The sequence below is a fragment of the Bubalus kerabau genome, chromosome 16 (assembly GCF_029407905.1).
Source record: "Bubalus kerabau isolate K-KA32 ecotype Philippines breed swamp buffalo chromosome 16, PCC_UOA_SB_1v2, whole genome shotgun sequence".
In the NCBI taxonomy this organism is placed as follows: Eukaryota; Metazoa; Chordata; class Mammalia; order Artiodactyla; family Bovidae; genus Bubalus; species Bubalus kerabau.
Window position 1 is genome coordinate 71,773,986 of NC_073639.1, and position 22,879 is coordinate 71,796,864.

General features: G+C 38.4%; 1 protein-coding gene across 14 annotated transcripts in view; it reads right to left on the reverse strand.

The window, feature by feature from the left end:
- Positions 1–22,879, reverse strand: part of TTC28 (tetratricopeptide repeat domain 28) — a 580,310-nt gene that overhangs the window by 252,475 nt on the left and 304,956 nt on the right. For all 14 annotated transcript variants that reach the window (XM_055549377.1, XM_055549381.1, XM_055549379.1 and 11 more), the window contains 2 exons: positions 22,284–22,556; positions 21,244–21,374 (listed from right to left, as the gene is read on the reverse strand). In XM_055549377.1, coding sequence (XP_055405352.1) covers positions 21,244–21,374; positions 22,284–22,556 — 404 coding nt within the window. The remainder of the gene's footprint in view (positions 1–21,243; positions 21,375–22,283; positions 22,557–22,879) is intronic.

Here is a 22,879-nt window from a genome sequence, read left to right on the forward strand (position 1 = left end):
ACTGGAAGGACTGACACCGAACCTGAAGCTCCAGTATTTTGGTCATCTGATGCGAACAGACGACTCACTAGAAAAGTCCCTGATGCTGGGAAAGATCAAGGGCAGAAGGAGAAGAGGGCGTCAAAGGATGAGAGGGCTGGATGGCATCACAGATGCAATGAACATGAACTTGGGCAAACTCCAAGAGATGGTGAGGGACAGGGAGGCCTGGCGTGCTGCAGTCCATGGGCTTTCAAAGAGTCAGATACGACTGGGAGACTCAACAACAACAACAGTGAAGAAGGTGAAAGCTCAAAGTGACACTAGAATTCTGTCTCAGACTGTCATCAAGTGCAGATTACACTCTGTCATTAAAAACAAAAGACTCAATAGTAGCTTTCATATGTACAGAGGTCAAACACTAAGCAGAATTTATTTCCCATTAATGTCCTTTTCTATTTACCTATTTCCATCACCTGTGTTTCATTTCCTAACATAAAAACTAAAAAGGCAAACAGATATGCAACCCAGATGCTACCTTACACATCCTTGTAGAGCAGGTGATCAAGCTTTGTTATCGTAAAGCCACTGTCAACAGCTCCACTGTGGGACCCATAAACTAGATGAAACTTTAGCCAGTCAGATCCATCCATTCTACAGTGTATCCTCTGAACTTACAAGTAAGTTTATCCTCTGTAAGAGTAGCTATTAACTTGACTGATAAATAAGATTAAGATTATTCAAATCTTTTAGAATGTTCTAAAAGCAAACTGCAAAAGTCCAAAACAATATTCTTTGGTTTACCACCCGTTGATTGTATGTGATTCCACATTCATATATATACCTTATTCTTCTCTGGCATAACCTCTGAGCTATTATAGTTAATAAATACTCCTCTATAGCATAATAGATGGGCATGATCTGGTAATGTTCTTTGTGAATTATCCACTCTACATTGGAAAAAAAATTCATTTTACATGTAGAGTCTAACAAAAGGGGTAAAAGAACTTCAGAGTCTTAAATGTGGGTGGTTTAAGTAGCCCAGATAGGGCTTCGTGGATGTGCTTGCAATTTGACGATATTATTACAACTTCAAAATGTAAGCTCTTTTCTCATAATATGAAGCACAATCATCACTCAACCAGGCCAAGGTTGAGTTGATTTTATAGAATGCTTGTTAGACATGGTTTATGACCTCAGTAAGTGAGTAAAAGACACAAATATTGTAATACCTACCAGTGATGCAGTGTAAAATTCAATGGACTATAAGTTGGGAGTTCCTGATATAAGAACAGATATTAATGGGCTGTGTGTCCTTTGATAGGTCTCTCTGTCTCAGGGCCCTCACTATTTCAGCTATAAAATGAAGACAAGTTACTCTTTAACATTTTTGTTTGATCCAAAAGTTGTGATTCTAAATAAACAAACATCAGGAATCTAAATATTCACTAGTAAAAGGTACATAATAAACTACTTCCAGTCATGACAGACCAATTTGTAGCTAAAGAGTTCATTTGTCAAGAACAACTAGGAAAAAATGGATTTAAAAAAATATTTAAAGGCATTAAAAAATAACTGAAATTATAAATGTAATAGGTAGGCTTAAGAGCAAGTCAGAGCTAAAGAGAAAATATTTGTGATCATGAATAGAGCATAGTAAAAAATATCTAGGCTGAAACACACAGAGATAAAAATTTCCCAAAGATGGAAAATATAGTATAAAGAATAAGAGACAAATGGAACATTATGAAAAGGTGTAAGTTACATACAATTGAACTCCTAGCAGAAAGACAGAAAAAAATGGGGTGGAAGAAATATTTGTATTGTTTAAAGTTTGTGTTTCCTTGTTAATTTTCTGTTTAGTTGATCTATCCATCATCCCAAAACAATGAATTTCACCTTTTTCTCAAGCACACATGGAACCTTCTCCAGGATAGATCACATCCTGGGCCATAAATCTAGCCTTGGTAAATTCAAAAAAATAGAAATCATTCCAAGCATCTTTTCTGACCACAATGCAGTAAGATTAGATCTCAATTACAGGAGAAAAACTATTAAAAATTCCAACATATGGAGGCTGAATAACACACTGCTGAATAACCAACAAATCACAGAAGAAATCAAAAAAGAAATCAAAATTTGCATAGAAACGAATAAAAATGAAAACACAACAACCCAAAACCTGTGGGACACCGTAAAAGCAGTCCTAAGGGGAAAGTTCATAGCAATACAGGCATACCTCAAGAAACAAGAAAAAAGCCAAATAAATAACCTAAACTCTACACCCAAAGCAAGTAGAAAAGGAAGAAATGAAGAACCCCAGGGTTAGTAGAAGGAAAGAAATCTTAAAAATTAGAGCAGAAATAAATGCAAAAGAAACAAAAGAGACCATAGCAAAAATCAACAAAGCCAAAAGCTGGTTCTTTGAAAGGATAAATAAAATTGACAAACCATTAGCCAGACTCATCAAGAAACAAAGGGAGAAAAACCAAATCAATAAAATTAGAAATGAAAATGGAGAGATCACAACAGACAACACAGAAATACAAAGGATCATAAGAGACTACTATCAACAACTATATGCCAATAAAATGGACAACGTGGAAGAAATGGACAAATTCTTAGAAAAGTACAACTTTCCAAAACTGGACCAGGAAGAAATAGAAAATCTTAACAGACCCATCACAAGCACGGAAATTGAAACTGTAATCAAAAATCTTCCAGCAAACAAAAGCCCAGGTCCAGAAAGCTTCACAGCTGAATTCTACCAAAAATTTAGAGAAGAGCTAACACCTATCCTGCTCAAACTCTTCCAGAAAACTGCAGAGGAAGGTAAACTTCCAAACTCATTCTATGAGGCCACCATCACCCTAATACCAAAACCTGACAAAGATTCCATAAAAAAAGAAAACTACAGGCCAATATCACTGATGAACATAGATGCAAAAATCCTTAACAAAATTCTAGCAATCAGAATCCAACAACACATTAAAAAGATCATACACCATGACCAAGTGGGCTTTATCCCAGGGGTGCAAGGATTCTTCAATATCCGCAAATCAATCAATGTAATACACCACATTAACAAATTGAAAAATAAAAACCATATGATTATCTCAATAGATGCAGAGAAAGCCTTTGACAAAATTCAACATCCATTTATGATAAAAACTCTTCAGAAAGCAGGAATAGAAGGAACATACCTCAACATAATAAAAGCTATATATGACAAACCCACAGCAAACATTATCCTCAATGGTGAAAAATTGAAAGCATTTCCTCTAAAGTCAGGAACAAGACAAGGGTGCCCACTTTCACCATTACTATTCAACATAGTTTTGGAAGTTTTGGCCACAGCAATCAGAGCAGAAAAAGAAATAACAGGAATCCAAATTGGAAAAGAAGAAGTAAAGCTCTCACTGTTTGCAGATGACATGATCCTCTACATAGAAAACCCTAAAGACTCGACCAGAAAATTACTAGAACTAATCAATGACTATAGTAAAGTTGCAGGATATAAAATCAACACACAGAAATCCCTTGCATTCCTATACACTAATAATGAGAAAACAGAAAGAGAAATTAAGGAAACAATTCCATTCACCATTGCAACGGAAAGAATAAAATACTTAGGAATATATCTACCTAAAGAAACTAAAGACCTATATATAGAAAACTATAAAACACTGGTGAAAGAAATCAAAGAGGACACTAACAGATGGAGAAATATACCATGTTCATGGATTGGAAGAATCAATATAGTGAAAATGAGTATACTATCCAAAGCAATTTATAGATTCAATACAATCCCTATCAAGCTACCAACGGTATTCTTCACCGAGCTAGAACAAATAATTTCACAATTTGTACGGAAATACAAAAAACCTCGAATAGCCAAAGCTATCTTGAGAAAGAAGAATGGAACTGCAGGAATCAACCTACCTGACTTCAGGCTCTACTACAAAGCCACAGTTATCAAGACAGTGTGGTACTGGCACAAAGACAGAAATATAGATCAATGGAACAAAATAGAAAGCCCAGAGATAAATCCACGCACATATGGACACCTTATCTTTGACAAAGGAGGCAAGACTATACAATGGATTAAAGACAATCTCCTTAACAAGTGGTGCTGGGAAATCTGGTCAACCACTTGTAAAAGAATGAAACTAGAACACTTTCTAACACCATACACAAAAATAAACTCAAAATGGATTAAAGATCTAAACCTAAGACCAGAAACTATAAAACTCCTAGAGGAGAACATAGGCAAAACACTCTCTGACATACATCACAGCAGGATCCTCTATGACCCACCTCCCAGAATATTGGAAATAAAAGCAAAAATAAACAAATGGGACCTAATTAAACTTAAAAGCTTCTGCACATCAAAGGAAACTATTAGCAAGGTGAAAAGGCAGCCTTCAGAATGGGAGAAAACAATAGCAAATGAAGCAACTGACAAGCAACTAATCTCAAAAATATACAAGCAACTCCTGCAGCTCAACTCCAGAAAAATAAATGACCCAATCAAAAAATGGGCCAAAGAACTAAATAGACATTTCTCCAAAGAAGACATCCAGATGACTAACAAACACATGAAAAGATGCTCAACATCACTCATTATCAGAGAAATGCAAATCAAAACCACTATGAGGTACCATTTCACACCAGTCAGAATGGCTGTGATCCAAAAGTCTACAAGCAATAAATGCTGGAGAGGGTGTGCAGAAAAGGGAACCCTCTTACACTGTTGGTGGGAATGCAGACTAGTACAGCCACTATGGAGAACAGGGTGGAGATTCTTTAAAAAACTGGAAATAGAACTGCCTTATGATCCAGCAATCCCACTGCTGGGCATACACACTGAGGAAACCAGAAGGGAAAGAGACACATGTACCCCAGTGTTCATCGCAGCACTGTTTATAATAGCCAGGACATGGAAGCAACCTAGATGTCCATCAGCAGATGAAAGGATAAGAAAGCTGTGGTACATATACACAATGGAGTATTATTCAGCCATTAAAAAGAATACATTTGAATCAGTTCTAATGAGGTGGATGAAACTGGAGCCTATTATACAGAGTGAAGTAAGCCAGAAAGAAAAACACCAATACAATATACTAACGCATATATATGGAATTTAGAAAGATGGTAACAATAACCCTGTGTACGAGACAGCAAAAGAGACACTGATGTATAGAACAGTCTTATGGACTCTGTGGGAGAGGGAGAGGGTGGGAAGATGTGGGAGAATGGCAGTGAAACAAGTATAATATCATGTATGCAACGAGTAGCCAGTCCAGGTTCGATGCACGATACTGGATGCTTGGGGCTGGTGCACTGGGACGACCCAGAGGGATGGTATGGGGAGGGAGGACGGAGGAGGGTTTAGGATGGGGAACACATGTATACCTGTGGCGGATTCATTTCGATATTTGGCAAAACTAATACAATATTGTAAAGTTTAAAAATAAAATAAAATTAAAAAAAAAAAAGAAATATTTGAAGGGATAATAGCTGAGGCTGTTCCAACACTGATGAAAGCATCAAGCCACAAATTTAAGCAGCCCTAGAAACTTCATACAGGATAAATACAAAGCAAATCACATCTAGGCAATGTCATAGTAAAAGTGCTAAAAGTCAAAGACAAAAAGAAAAAGCAAGAAGAGGGAGGAAAAAAGACATCTTCAAAGGATCAACAGTAACACTGAGATAGACTTTTCAATAGAAAGAAGTAAACAAGATGAACAGTGCATATATTCACATAATAGAATCCTATATAGAAATGAGAATATGTATTACTGCTATAGGTATCCACAATAATGAATCTAAGAAATACCATATTCAGCAGAAGAAGCCAAGCACAAAGAATATATTTTGTGAATCCATTTTATAAAGTTCAAAAACAAGAAAAACTAACCTACACTATTATAAGTCAGGATAGTGGTTATCCTTTGGAGGTGGTTAATACTGGAAGGAGATGAGACTGGGTTGTTGATAACATTCTAGTTTCTCATTCGGGTACAGGTCAGATATGTTTACTTTGTGAAAATTCATTTTAAAAATGATTTGTGTACTTTTCTGTGTGCATGCTATATTTCAATAAAAGTTTAGTTAAGTAACACACGAATGGATAACAGCAGTCTTTAAACTGCAAATTCATTTCACAATGATTTCATATACTACTTTTTTCCCCCTTTTTTTTTTTTTTTTTTGCGTGTGTGCTCAATCGTGTCCAACTCTTTTTTTTTTTTTTTTTGTCCAACTCGTTGCAACTCCATGGACTGCAGCCCGCCAGGCTCCTCTGTCCATGGAATTTTCCAGTCAAGAATACTGGAGTGGGTTGCCATTTCTTCCTCCAGGGTCCTCCTTTTTACTCACTGCTTAATATATCTTCAAATTACCCCATTTGTGGGGTTCAAAGAGTCTCAAGAATGATACAGTCTTAAAAACATAAGCTTCAGTTTATAGAGAGTCCCTTGGACTGCAAGGAGATCCAACCAGTCCATTCTAAAGGAGATCAGTCCTGGGTGTTCACTGGAAGGACTGATGTTGAAGCTGAAACTCCAAAACTTTGGCCACCTGATACAAAGAGCTGACTCATTTGAAAAGACCCTGATGCTGGAAAAGATTGAGGGCAGGAGGAGAAGGGGACAACAGAGGATGAGATGGTTGGATGGCATCACCAACTCAATGGACATGGGTTTGGGTAGACTCCAGGAGTTGGTGATGGACAGGGAGGCCTGGCGTGCTGCGGTTCATTGGGTTGTAAAGAGTCGGACATGACTGAGCGACTGAACTGAACTGATAGCTTATGAAGTAACTAAGGTATGCATAGCCAGGCTGGGAACTTGATCACAAAAAAATATCTGCTTCAATGAGGAACCAATTTTAAACATAAGCAAAACAAAAAGAATTTAAAGAAGGAAAGAACCGTTTATTAAGAGTAATGAGAGAGAGAGAGAATGGATTGCAGAAGAGGCTAGTAAGGAGCATTAGGAAATGAGTAACTTGATAAGATGGTTCTGAAGGAGGAAACAGATGGGGCTGGACTTCATCTTAGGCCAGGCTGCGAACATTAGGCTTCCCACCCTCCCAATGGACTCTGAACTTTGTGCCCGGTGTCTATAGAAATGGCATACCAATGGAAAACCAGACCCCCGATAAAAGAGCCTCAGGACCTGAACTTGGACTCTCCATTGCCTAAAAGAATATGGTAATTATCTCTGTAACAGAACAAAGTCATAAATTCCATTATGTTTATCAGGATATGACTACAGTCCCATTGATAAACGTCCACTGTTTATCTACTCTTGTGACACATGAATCATGGGTTAACTTTGATCGTATCTCTCTTTTACCTTGTCCAGACTAGTTTCAAGGAATTTGGGGAGGTGGGTTTGAGCAAGTACACTTAGGGTATATAAGGTTTTCACAAAAACTGGTCTGGGTCCTTGGCTAAGAACAGACTCTGTCTTGGGCCCGCTGGTGTAATAAACTGCACTCCACTATCTGCATTGTCCTTCTGAGTGAGTTTGTTTCCCAGAAAATGTGGCTACAACAGTTCAAGAAAATATAGTATCTTAAACTTCACAGTAAGGGATCCAGTTGTGATACATGTGAACACTTATCAATTACTAGGAGAACAAGAACTGTAAAACAGGGTATACTATTTAGGATACATTACGTATTTGTATAAGAAATTCTACATTTCTAGACGAACTTACAGAGAATCCATCAATCTGGTGTAAAAGCTTTGGCAAAGGCCTTCCCCACCTCATGCATATTTCACTTGGAACAAAGAGAGGGCCCTTTAAGTATTAATAAATTCCCGCCACCACTGTAAGTTTGCCTAAAGCAATAAAATCAGTACGTGGTTTGTGATACAGACTGTTAATAAAGCAATCTTACTGATTTGGCAGTTCTTTTTTCCTAATCATTTTCTTACAAGACCTCAAATGCAGTAAAAGTGGCTTTATAACTGAACAATGTTAGAAACCAGAAATCCAGTACAGGCTTTACAGGTTCTGAATATTCTTCCATTCCAATAATTTAGTAAAGGAAACCCTTATCAGACTCTGCTAAGCTTTGGGAAAGAGTCACTGCTAGAAATATTCATACTTGAGCTTATAATTGTTCTTATATGAAAATGCCCTTTTCTTCTTCTCCTTTATGAAAGAAAGCACTCCAACTGCTTTTGAGAGACAGTAAAGGTATGTCCCAGGTGGCCTAGTGGTTAAAGAACCCGCCAATGCAGGAGACATAAGAGACGCAGGTTCAATCCCTGGGTCAGAAAGATCCCCTGGAGGAAGAAATGGCAACTCACTCCAGTATTCCTGCCTGGAGAATCCCACAGACAGAGGGGCCTAGCAGGCTACAGTCACCAAAAGTCACCAAGAGTCAGACACGACTGAAGCGACTGAGTTCAGCATGCACAAAGGTATTCTGCACTAGAGCGAAAGGCGACAGGGTTTCATCTATTGTGGGCAAACAGGAAACTGAAAAATAAATTTTTTTTTTTTCAAATTAGGCTGTCTACCACTCTGCTGCTGCTGCTGCTAAGTCACTTCAGTCGTGTCCGACTCTGTGTGACCCCATAGACGGCAGTCTGCCAGGCTCCCCCATCCCTGGGATTCTCCAGGCAAGAACACTGGAGTGGGTTGCCATTTCCTTCTCCAATGCATGAAAGTGAAAAGTGAAAGTGAAGGTGCTCAGTCGTGTCCGACTCTTCGCGACCCCATGGACTGCAGCCCACCAGGCTCCTCTGTCCATGGGATTCTCCAGGCAAGAGTACTGGAGTGGGGTGCCATCACTTTCTCTGGTCTACCACTCTACCCTCTTATAATACTGAAATGGTGAAAACATTAAGTAGATGCGGTATAAGGTGGGAGCCAGAAAGTTTGGTCTGGAAAGGCTGGCCATGTGCTTCAGATCCTCTAGCTGAAGCAGCACAAGACTGCAGCAAAGCAAAGAAGCTGATACTCAGAAAGTAACAGGTTTTAGAGGACGGTTTCATTGATGGCTAAGAAATCAACAAAATACAGAGTGCTTTTATTACAGGAACACTTCAAATGTATCAGCACGCAAATCTTGGTTAGCCTCAGCCACTGGGATCAAGCTATAAAGTATCAAAGGAAAAATAAGTAATTCACTGATTTGGATTCAGGAAAGAGAGGGATCTGAACTGGTAATAAGATTTGATTGGATAAACAGGCAAAGTGAGGATACCATCAAGAATACACAGTAACCAGAACTTCTCTAACAGCTTTTGTGGCCAGAGGAGGAGGATGAAGATGATGAGGACGGCGGTGGCAACTCCTGCAGCCTACCAACTGACCACGTGCTGCACGCTAAAAACTGTGCTAAACATTTTATTGTGTATTATCCCTATCTTAGGCATTGGGAGCCTGAAGCTTAAAGAAATGTAAGTAATGTACTCAACATCATATAACCAGGTAAATGTCGGAGTGAGAACCCAATCAAACAGGCATTCGATCTTAATCACATTCTGCTCATAATTTTGATCAGCACAGTCAATTCCTTCTATGCTGAACATTTCTGGAGAATTTGGGAATGCTTATTTTCTTAAGGATTTATTCATCCTGTAATCATTATCACCCACGTCTAGTGAAAGTGAAGTCGCTCAGTCGTGTCCGACTCATTGCAATCCCATGGACTGTAGCTCACCAGGCTCCTCCGTCCATGGGATTATCCAGGCAAGAGTACTGGAGTGGGTTGCCATTTCCCTCTTCAAGTTTGTCTAGTAAAACCTCCTAAAAGATATAGTTAAAGTAAAAATTGAGGCTTAACTAATTACCACAAATTCTAAATAGAATCAGTTGAATTAAATGATTAATTAGTGAAGTGCTACAGGAGACCAAAATGGTAAAAAAAAAAAAAAAAAAAAAAAATTAGAAGATTCTTAGGACTCTCGACCTCTTATCCTTCAGGAAAGGCCCAAAGACATGCTGTAATATACCTCCAGAAACCAGCAGACACCTGGCTAGTGAGTCTGCAGGAGAATGCAGATTAAGGAATAAAAGCAGCAAGTAATTCAATGGTGATTTCTTTGGGATGTGATTTCTCTGTAGAAAAGGAGAACTTTGAGATTCATATGTGTTTTATGATAATTAGAGAAAAGTGCTTTTATTCAGGGGGAATAAAAGATTCTGATTACTGCTTTGAGAACTGATGTTTTTTTCTCCCAATAGTGAACTAAAGTTGAAAATAAGAAAGGCTCCCTAATTTGGATCATCTGTACCAGTGGAGGGGAAGGGTATTGTATTTACAATCTATTTTCATCAGATTTTAATTGTTCTAACCCACAATAACATAAAATTAAACAAATCTCAGAGATGTCCTTACAAAATTAAAATGGACTGCAGGAAATTATGGTTTTTGTTTTGGAAATTACCTTTTTAAAAACTGGACACCCAGGATAAAAATTCATTTCATCCAGGATTAATGAATGATTTGTACCAAAATTCTATTCCCATGTGTTCTAGCAGAACACATTTCATGTTGTCTTCCGAGGCTATGATTCTAACACTTAATTGTCTGTGTGGCCTAAAGAAAAATCACTCATACTCTTTAAGCGTTCATTTTCTCATCTATAAAAGAGCAACAGGATCAGTAACTTGCTTCACTTCCTAAAGTTTCCATGGTCCCTAGAACAGATAAAGCCAAAGGTAAAAATCAAGGAAGTGCAAGTTAATCTGGCAGCTATCCTGTCAGGACAGCGTCTCGGCGTCACACACTGACAGAGTACCTTCAGGAACCACAGCACTCACACGGCACTGCAGTCTCCGCTATGTCAGAGTCTACCTGTCTCTGAGTCTTTTGACTCTTTATACTTGTATCTCTCAGCTCTCATGGGAAGTATATGCATAACCAAGCAAAAGGCTTTTGGTATAGCCCAGGGAGCCTGTCTCTCTGCGAAGTTACTCAACTATATCAAGCAATACAAAAGTCCATTCTGGAAACCTAAAAACATGCTCTGGGGTTTTGTGACAAGAAAATACTATATAAGGCAATAAGAAATGTATTTGGAAATAGTAAACATTAATCACATATATATAATAATAATTAGTTACTGCTGGTAATCATGATTTCAAATAACTAGGACTCAGTTAACATTCTACAAATTGTATCATTATACAGAAGATACTTGACAAATTTAGGATCTTTAGAAGTAAACTGCCACACAATGACAAAAAAAAAAAAAAAAAACTATTTCTAAATATAACAGCTTTAAGCAATTTACCGTTGATCTTAGGCCAAGTCACTTCATTTCTATAGGCTTCCTATTCCTTAAGATAAAAGAGAGGGCTAGATCTGGTGATTTTTAGTAAATGATATAAAGTACTTTTTTCATGGGCCCAATTTGTATGCAGGTCAGGAAGCAACAGTTAGAACTGGACAGGGAACAACAGACTGGTTCCAAATAGGAAAAGGAGTACGTTAAGGCTGTATACTGTCACCCTGTTTATTTAACTTATATGCAGAGTACAACATGAGAAACACTGGACTGGAAGAAACACAAATTGGAATCAAGATTGCCGGGAGAAATATCAATAACCTCAGATATGCAGATGACACCACCCTTATGGCAGAAAGTGAAGAGGAACTCAAAAGCCTCTTGATGAAAGTGAAAGAGGAGAGTGAAAAAGTTGGCTTAAAGCTCAACATTCAGAAAACGAAGACCATGGCATCCGGTCCCATCACTTCATGGGAAATAGATGGGGAAACAGTGGAAACCGTGTCAGACTTCATTTTGGGGGGCTCCAAGATCACTGCAGATGGTGACTGCAGCCATGAAATTCAAAGACGCTTACTCCTTGGAAGGAAAGTTATGACCAACCTAGATAGCATATTCAAAAGCAGAGACATTACTTTGCCAACAAAGGTTCGTCTAGTCACGGCTATGGTTTTTCCTGTGGTCATGTATGGATGTGAGAGTTGGACTGTGAAGAAGGCTGAGCACCAAAGAATTGATGCTTTTGACCTGTGGTGTTGGAGAAGACTCTTGAGAGTCCCTTGGACTGCAAGGAGATCCAACCAGTCCATTCTGAAGGAGATCAGCCCTGGGATTTCTTTGGAAGGAATGATGCTGAAGCTGAAACTCCAGTACTTTGGCCACCTCATGCAAAGAGTTGACTCATTGGGAAAGACTCTGATGCTGGGAGGGATTGGGGGCAGGAGGAGAAGGGGACGACAGAGGATGAGATGGCTGGATGGCATCACGGACTCGTTGGACGTGAGTCTCAGTGAACTCTGGGAGTTGGTGATGGACAGGGAGGCCTGGCGTGCTGCGATTCATGGGGTGGCAAAGAGTCGGACATGACTGAGAGACTGACCTGATCTGATCTGATATCTTAGTCCCTGCCCTATTCTATCATCTTTTGCGATACAGGAAGAGGTGGCTCCCCATAGACAGTGCTGCAAGAAGAGGCCACTGGCCATGTAGTCAAGGTGAGCATGCCCGATCTCACTGATGCAGAGATGATATCACCACTCCCTCCTTCCACTCAGACCAAAGATCCTTCTACTTTATTTAATTCTACTTAATTTAAAATAACCATATGTGGCTAATGGCTACTGCCTTGGGCAATATGACTCTAAAAGTCATCTGATCTGATCTTTCTGTTTACAGAAACCAGCAACCAAGAGTTTCCAGAAGAGGTCCGCCCATGATACATAGCTGCTGGTGGCAAAACCAGGACTCAAACTGAGATCTCCCAATTCTAGCCTGAAACTCCTGCTACCCTGAAGAGAAGGAGAATGCAAAATGCTATAGCTGGAAGAGGACAACCAAAAATATAATGGATGAGTGATGATAAATCAAACTTGAAAAAATTATAGCCAGAAAAAATGGAAAAGCTGAGGGCACAAAGATTTGCAAACACATCATACGTTACATATACACACACACATATTCACTGGGTGTGCCCATTTCCTTTGATGTAATAACTATTTTGCCAGCAAGAGAAAAAGAGCTTTTAATAACTCATTACAGGCCCCAAAGGTCTGACTGAGCCAATTTACACAAAGAGCACAATCAAGAAATTGATGTCTTATCTCCATTCTCCACCAAACATCCACTTTCCAAGTCCTACCGTCTTCAGTGATTTGCTGAGTTACAGCTTAACACTCTTATTTGTTTCTCAAAAGCCTGTAAGATACACACACCACTGGCAAGGTTGCCAAGCATTCACCTCCTGAACTTAATATTCCCTCTGAGGATATGGCTCTCTGCTAAAATGGAATGCTTTTCACCTTTTAACCCACTCTCCTGTACTACTGAAAGTAAAATTATTACCTCTCTGCAGTTCTTCTTTGTCTCTCTCTCTCAAACACACGCCACCCCCTGCCCCACAAACCTTTGCATGGATCTCACACTAGGGCTACTAATACACTAATATGCACAGTGTAGAAAATGTCTGCAAAAAGGTCCAAGAAAAACAGCATTGTTTTCAGAGAAAGTGCTGTTCAGGATGATGTCATAAAAAATCATCTAATTAATTTCCTGTAGTTACATCCTGAAAGAAATCCAGAAGGCTCAATCTTCTCACAAAGTCAAGTGGTCTCTTTGGGGAGACACTAACTGTTCCTGTGAACCCACAGGTGTCATAAACTGATAAGGATAAATGGCAACGCACTCCAGTGTTCTTGCCTGGAGAATCCCAGGGACGGGGGAGCCTGGTGGGCTGCTGTCTATGGGGTCGCACAGAGTCAGACACGACTGAAATGACTTAGCAATGTGGGAGGCATTATGAAAATATAAAAAGTATCCTCATTAAATGTGTATTTTAGATTTTAGTTACTGACAGCAAAGAAAAAAAATGAGTAAAGGTATCAATATTAGGTATCAATATTCCTAAACCCAGTAATCTCCTGGGCTTCATAACATTCCCTCTCCAGATCTGAGTGAACAAAGACCAGCGTTTACAAGAGCCAAAGAGAGAGCACACTGTACCCACTGCACACCCTCAGTGCTCTTCCTCCAGGCGACAAGCATTCACCAGTACGGGGCTGGAACACTGCAGGAGGTCTGCCAGACTTGCACTCCTTGAGGGCAGGAGCAATAGCAGATTCAGCTTTACACCCAAAGGCATTATAGCACTGGGCACCCAGTAATCACGTGGTAAGCATGCTTTGAATTAATTAATTAATAAATGAGATAATCAATATAAGTAAGCTATCCTCCTTCCCCCCCAGAAGCTGCCAGTTAATAATGTCAGAAGACCATATTACAAACAAATAATCAATAGGCACCATAACTGAGGTATCAATAAGGACTACAGTCTGCCAAACAATTTGAAAAAAATCTAAAAATTAATGTGATGTGCTAATGGGTTTAAAATATCCCCTGCGGTGATCATTGGGGAAACTCTTTTAACTTAAAGTATAATACCTGTTGATCCAGCAATCCCACTTGTCACACACTACTCTCGTCCTAAATGTATATAAAAAGACTTGTAAAAGGTCCTTTCTCCTGCAGCCATGTTTGTAAAAGGAAAAACAAACCTCCCTGAACATTCCACCAGCAGATGAATGGCACATTCATAATACATATACTACAAAGAAGTTCAAAAGAACACGGTTGATCTGTATGTTCTAACATGAAAAGAGGTTCAAGACTATTAAGTGAAAAAATCATTTGGAAAACTATCATATTCCCATCCAGAAAAACAAAGCCATAATAGAAAATAGCTAGAGCCATGCTGTATAATACAAACATAATAATTTAAACGTTCTAGCAACCACAGAAAAAGATAAAAGAAAAATAAAATTAACTTTTATAACATATTTTATTTAACTCAATGTATCTAAAATATTATCGCTATATTGCCATCAATATGCAGACTTAGTAATGAAATACTCGGCACTCTTTTTTCATTCTAAGCCTTCAAAGTCCAGTGTGTATTTTGCATTTATGGCACATCTCAATTAAAAGCACACACATTGTAAATGCTCAACAGCCACATGTATCAGTGGCTACCAAAGCAGATGGCATAGATCTAAACGATACACTTCAAGCTGGTAACAGGGATCACTTCTAGAATGGATTGTGTTTTAATCTTTTACATCAATAACTCATATATTACTTATGTAATGGTAAAAACACAATAGCAAAAAACCAAGCAGTATGGGAATATGGATGGCTGAACAAACATACTTATTCCAAGGGTTAACGAACATCCAGCTAGAAAAAGGGGGACCAGGGAAAAATAAAATGTAACAATATCATTTACAATAACACACCCAGGTGTGTGCATGCATACATGTACACACACACACACAAAACCTAAGGATAAAACTAAACAAAGATATACAATGGTTCTATATTGAAAACTATAAAACATTGCTGGAAGAGATTTTACAAGACCTAATAAATGAAGAAACATACCATGTCCATGGACTATGAAATTCAAATATATTTATAGATTCAATGCTACCCCAATCAAAATTTCAGCAGGATGTTTGAGTGAAGGGAGGGGGGACTATAAGCTAATTCTAAGACATATATATGTTTTATATATGTATGTGCTGTATGCTCAATCACTCAGTCGTGTTGGACTCTTTGAGACCCCATGGACTGTAGCCCACCAGGCTCCTCTGTCCATGAAATTTTCCAGGAAAAAATACTGGAGTGGGTTGCCATTTCCTCCTCCAAGGGATCTTCCTGACCCAGGGATTGAATCTGCATCTCCTGTGTCTCCTACACTTGAAGGCAGACTCTTTACCCTTGAGCCACCCAACATATATATGAATGTAAAGAACCTAGAATGGCCAAAACAATTTCGAAGAACAAAGCCATAAGAATTTCTAGAGTCAATAACAAGCTACAGCAATTAAGTAATATGCTACTGTCATAAAGACCGACAAAGAGATCAATAGCACACATCACCTTGTCTCTGACAAAAGTGGCACCCAGCGCAGTCCTGTGAATACAGGGTGCTGGGGCAACTGGGTATTCACATGGGGGGACTGAAGTCTGATACCTGCGCCAACCCAAACACAAAAGTAAACTCCAGGTGGCAGCAGAGCAAAATGTAAAGGTAAAACAAAAAAGCCTCACAGGAGACTATCTTCACGACCTTGGGATACACATTTTCTTAAACAGGACACAGAAGGCACTAACCATTAAAAAAAAGAAAAAGAAGGATTGGTAAACTGGCCTTCACCAATATTTGTATAACATTGGATAGAAAAAAACAGAAACTGAGAAAGAGCTTTAGTGAGCAGAGACAATTCAAACAAACCTGGATGACAGAAAACATTGCTGAGGAGTCAAGGAAAAGATCTATGCAGAGGGACCATAATAAGTAAACACACAGAGGATAAAGTATAAGGCACTTTTAACAAAGTATGGCAAACAGACTTATATGAACAGATTATAAGGTGTCTGACACACAGAGCAGTTGAAGAAAAGTTATAGAAGTAGATTATGGAGGAATTTGGACTTTATTTTAAAGGCAACAAAAAGTTGTCAAAGGCTTTTAAGCAGGAAAATTACTTGATCTGAAATGAATTTTAGAAGGGTAACTAAAAGAGCTCTGTCAATGATTGTTCAGAAAAAGAAGAAACTAGTATCAGGGCAGAGTTAAAACACATTTCACAAATTAGAGTACTTAAATAGTCCGGTGCGGCAAGAGGTGTGCAGAGCTCCTAACCATAGTTTTTCTAATAGTGTCCAGTTTACCTGACTATCTGGGGGAAAACAATTTTACACTACAATAAAAACTGATCTTATACAGGATATGCAACATTCATATGAATCATTTAAATGATCATGACAATGATAACACCCATAATAATGCTTTTTTGAATCCTTACTGTGGCTCAGTAAGGAAATGGCAACCCACTCCAGTATACTTGCATGGAAAATTTCATGGACAGAGGAGCCTGGCAGGCTACAGTCTATGGGATCACAAAGAGTTGGACACGACTGAGTGACTAACACAACAATCCCTTATATTGCTGATGATAAAACTTGGTACAACTACTTTGGAAAACTGGTAAAAATCTTAATAAACCTGAACATATGCATGACCAAACATTTAACAGATGTTAAGTGCTGATGTTTACCTAAAGATATATATTTATAGTAGCTTTTCCATAACAGCCAAAAACTGGAAACAACTCACATGTCCATCACACTTAGAAGAGTTTCAGGGACATAATAATAAGTGGCCAAGCCAACATTCAATCCCAAGTCTGTCTAATAACTAAGTTCACACTCTTGGCCACTACACCATACTTGAAAAAGTTAAATTCTTATGGCAGTAGCTTCGGGCTACAATCACAGATTCAGGTAGTAGATACCTTCTCTTCTTTGCTTGGAGGAGAGCGCCTGTTATGAAGTACAGAAAGGTCTGAGAGGAGGCTACTGCAACAGTCCAGACAAGATGATATGGCAGAAGGAAGGCACCAGAAAAGAGATTTCTTTTATAGAAAGAAGAGAACCCAGTAACAAATCAAACATGTGAGTGAGGTGGCTTGGGCAAGAAGACAAATGGTGACAGCAGAAGTCAGCACTGATCGAGGGCTAAGTCGGGCATATGAAGACGGGTGTCCAGGATGTATCTGGATAAAGAAATATGAAGCCCAGGACAGAAATCAGACTGATAAAAAATAAAACAAAAACTTCCAAGTCATCAGCATATGTGTATATCAGATTTCCTGAATAGAGAATAACATTTCTAAAACAATGTAACTCATGCACTCTTCTGACAATTAAAATTAGCTCACAGGAAGGTCTCTGTGGCTACCTGAAATTTATTTTGCAACTGCTAACACAGATAGAAGGCTAGTTAGAATGAAAGTGCCTGCTCTCTCCTATTGAGTATCTGAGAACAGTTGTACAAAAGAAAAACATACTGCTCTTTAAGGTAAGTGGACAGTGGTTTCAGGCTGCTTCTTGTTACTTGGTAAAACCTTAAAATGTATTATAGCAAAGATGTAAGAGGCAGAAAGATGCAGCTTGATTTTCTCACCAGTCATAGTATTTAAGTGGTTAATCTCTGCCTCAAAAGGCAGCTTCCCGTACTTTATTTCAATATCAAAACAATGCAGAAGGAAAACCAGGATACAATTCAAGGTCACAGACACAATGTTAGAGGAGGATAATCATTAAAAAGTACATCCTCCAAACTTTTTATACTCAAAGGGTATGATTGCTTTGGGGGAAAGAGTTCTCAAAGTTCTAACCAGGGCAATAACTAAAAGAAAAGAAAAAGTAGGGGTATAACATAAGGATAGAAATGCACAAAACTATCATTATTTGCAAAAAGTCTGCATTACAAGAAAATCTAAGGAAATCAACAAAAAAACCATGAGCTATGATGAGAGAATTTTTGCATGGCCACTTATAAAATCTGCAAAGTAAACACCTTTTCTATATGCCATTAGTAACTAATTTTTAGGAAAGACACAATGAAAAAATATCCCATTTCCAACAGTATATATTAAATATCTACTCCCCAAAAGTGTAGATCAGTGAGGGGTATAAAAGAGTAAATGAAAGAATAGACCAGGCTCTTAAATAGAAGATCAACTATTAAAACTACATCAAGTTATCCATAACATGTAAATTTAATAACGTTTCAGTAAATACCACAATAGGAGAGTCTCCAAAATTTGACAAAATGAGTTTAAAATTCATTTGGTGGGAGAGGGAGAGACAAGAATATCCTAGACATTAAGAATAATAATGATGATATGGGATTTGTAGTATAAGAAAAATATAGAGCAACAGTAAATAAAACTAGAACACAAATTGCCCAATAGCTCAGTAGAATGATACAGCAATGTCCCAAATCACATCAATATAAAATAACCAATATTGCAATAGAAAATAGTTTGAAAATTAAAAATCTTTATAAAAGAAAATTTTTAAATAGTCAACCCAATAGCAAGCATGGAAATGTAAATCAAAATAATAACATACCACTTTTAAACACCAAGCTGACCTTTTAGTTTTAACAATAATGCCTATTGTTAGCTTTTATCCACTGTTAGTAGAACTGAAATAGATACAGCCCTTCTGAGAGCAATTTAACAATCCATATCAGAAGTCTTAATGTTCTAAGTCCACTTAACCAAAGGAAATAATGAAAGATATGTTCAAAGACTGACCTACAAACATGTTTTTCTGGATTTTACAATACCAAAAAATTTGAAACAAACTAAACGTGTAACAGTGCGTGTGTGCGATCGCTTCAGTCATGTCTGACTCTTTGCAATCCGATGGACTGTACTGTAGCCCACCAGGCTCCTCTGTCCAGGGGAGAATACGGGAGTGGGCTGCCATGCCCTCCAGGGAATCTTCCCGACCCAGGGCTTGAACCCGTGTCTTTTATGTCTCCTGCATTGGCAAGTGGGTTCTTTACCACTAGTACCACCTGGGAAGCCTGTATAACAGTAGGGAGATAGATTAAATGCATGATGATAAAAGACCTTCATTTAATAAAATGAAGACCATTTAATAAAATGAAGAAATGTTTAACATTAAGAGGAAAATATTTTCATGTATAATATTTATGTAATTAGATATAACTAATATATATTACATATTTTAAAAACCAAGAATCTGTGACTATATACATGATGTATATAATAGAACGGTGGAAAATACCTGTTTTAGACCTCATATGCCAATTTCTACATCTCTCTCAGAGGCCAGCTTGAGTTCTGCCTGTTGCACAGAGCTTCCTCAAGTCTATATCACTTTCTGCCTCCTCTGGAAGGACAGAATCTTGGCAGTGAATTAGGATGGTTTCCTTTTTTAATACCTATCACAACCCTCTGCCCCTAATTAAAAGTCTTTCTAATCTATCCAATAATTTGGCTAATATATACATCTCAAAGGTTAGGAAAACAGGGTATAAACCCAGCTCTTGACATACTTACAGCTATCTGTCCCTACACTAAATGGCCCTATCTAGATACCTATGCTATTTTAGTTTTTTAAACCTGCCTTAACTTCTTAATGCTATCAGTATATTTGTCTCTAGAAAGCTGAGCCCTGTTTTTCATCCTTTTAACATCAAGAAATCAGATCATCTGGCTTATAAGGATTGCTTGTAAACTAAGAGTAAATGGGCAAAGAGAAAAGTGTGTAGGCAACTCTCTTGAGAATAAAACTGCCAAAACGTCACGGCCCTTGGTAGCTTTCCAAGGCTTTTATCTGACACTCATGGATGAGAGAGACTTTGTAGAAGTCCAGCATTCCCAAGGGGAAACTCCAGCATGCCACTGAAGTAAAGGCTTTTTTCTTTACCATTCCTTTCTAATACCTGACTGTGTTCTAGAGAAATGAAGATCCTGGGTCATTTAAATAATATAATTAATCTCCATAATGTCCTACAGTGAAATTCTAAGATACAAATGTAACTCAACTTATTTCCCACCATATAGATTAATTCATAAATTTATTGTTGCCTCAGCTATTAACCTTCTCTTTCTCATTTTTAATATTATATTACTATTACCATTTATGGAATTCCAGGTACCATGTTAGGTACTTTACATATATTATTTATAATCCTATCACAACTGTGTACAGAATGAATGGAATCATCATTTTCTGAATGAGAAATAAGAGGCAAAGAGAAGTTAAACAATAACTTCCCCAAAATTCCCAAGCCAGGATGAATTGGAGCAGGCATTCAAATCTGGGTCTGTCTCCCGCCAAACCCCACCCTCTTTCCACTCTGCAGGGACCATCATGAGCATCTACTAGACATCAAGTCTCTAAGAATTTTACATTTCATTTATCTAGAAAAGACTAAGGTGATATTTCTCTGTCATTACAATTCAGCTCTCTTGATGAGACTGAATATGTCTCTATCACCAGAGTTAAAATTCACCAAAGAAACAGTGTGAAGGATTTGCAGCAATACTACTCCATCCCTGACAAAGCATAATGTGTGCTTCCTTAATTTAATGGATATATCATACTGATACAGCTTTTGGCTAGTTTTACACATATCCACAGCACGTGTGAAGAGCGTAAGAACACTGCATCTGACAAGCTATTAGATCCTGAGGTCAGAAGCCAAGTCTCATTTATCTCTATATCCCCAAGCCCTGTATGTGGCAGATGCCCAACACCTCTTTGTTGATGAAAGCTAGAAGCAATGATTATCAACTTCTGAAAGTAATATATTAAGATAATTAAAACATTTTGAGCATCAAAAAAGAAAAATATCTCATGTTTCAAACAAACTGGTTTTGGTCTTCAGGTAAACTTCCTACCTCTCGATCCTTGAGTTTCATGGCAAGCACCAACTGATGCCTGTGGTTAGTGAGAGCCTCCCGGTAATTTCCTTTGGAGAAGAATGCAGAGCCCAGGTTCCCATGAGCTCGGCATTCTCCTGTCTGGTCACCTGAATTGGGTTTAAAAAAAAAAAAAGAGAATATTTCTCTAAGTTACAGCATTATTTATAATATATAAAGGCCATCTTAATTTGAGAGCCACAGGTTTACTAGTTAAAATTTCATTTGCCTTTTTTTTTCTTCCTCTAAAAGACTCCATGTGGGAAGTTATGGTCCTAGAAGTTAAACTTCTGAACAACCGTTATTGATGTTATAACATATAACTGCAGTCAGGGACATAAGTTTCCTGGAAATGAGAGGTCATTGCTTTGGTTCTGAACAACCATGATCTTGTTGGTTGGTTCAGTCACTTGACTCCAAACCTATTATATGTTGCTTTTTTACAAGTATGTCAATGGTAGACTCACCACATCTCTTCTCTTACTGCAATCTTCCAAGTCCTTAAATAATCAAATGTGATGATTATCATAAACCACCTTTTTTTTTTTAAATGAGGAAACGGCAGCACAGAGAGGTTGGGCAACTTGCCAAAAGTCACACAGCCAGTAAGTAGCAGAGTCAAGATTCTAAATTCAGCAGCCTGGTTCCTCAGTCCACACTCTAAACCACTGCTCTGCACTGTCTACTCCAACAAAATGATGGCACATTCTTGTAGGCAAAAATGTAAATTTAAGTGAAAGATCCCACAAATACCACCATTTGAGATATTAAATCAGGGAGCCCATATCTCTGAGAAGGCAGTGTGCATGTTCATCCGTATCTTTTGTCCTTTTGGAACACTGAGATCTTGTTAAATGAAAAGCCCTGAAGACTTGAGTACTCTAAAACACGGAATGTTCTAGAGGTAGAATCACTTTTCACTGCACATGTTTTCATTGCACATTTCAATCCCATTCATGTCAGGTTAATCCGTTTTCTTCCTTTCTGCACTCAAATAAAGGAGAAAAACATAACTCTACCTAAGGTCTTGGCTACATCCAAGTCCTGCTGCATGTATCCAGTGCTCTTCTCTGTGTTCCCGAGAGACCAGTAAGCACTGCTCAGTGCAGAGAAAACGGAACCTCTCAGCTTGAGGCTGCAGGTGCCAATCTTCAGAGCGGCTTCTAAGACAACCACAGAGGCCCCGTGATGGCCAGCTGTCAGGAGCTCCTGCCCAACCACAGAGACAACCACAAAGGGGCTCTTGTCCAGTTTCATTTTCTGAAGCTGCTGGTAAGTGGGCTCGAGGGAGTCTGAAGAAAAACAAAAGAAAACAGAGAATGTAGGAGAATACACAAAACAACCCTTTCTAATACGCACTAGAAACAACGGTTTCTCAAACTTCCTATGGTCCATTTCAGGTACAAACTCTTCAAGCTTTTCATCCGGCTACAGCCTCACTGTCACTTCACATGACTGGACAACACCAAGGTCAGTCCAGCAATTTCCTTCCTTCAATCTCCAGGCGTACGCCACACTCTTCCTCTCTGCTGGTCTTTCTTTGATTAGGACCCATCACTTTCCCTGAATAGTTGTCTATTCTCTGACCTGCTGCCCTCTCAAAGTACCACAGGTA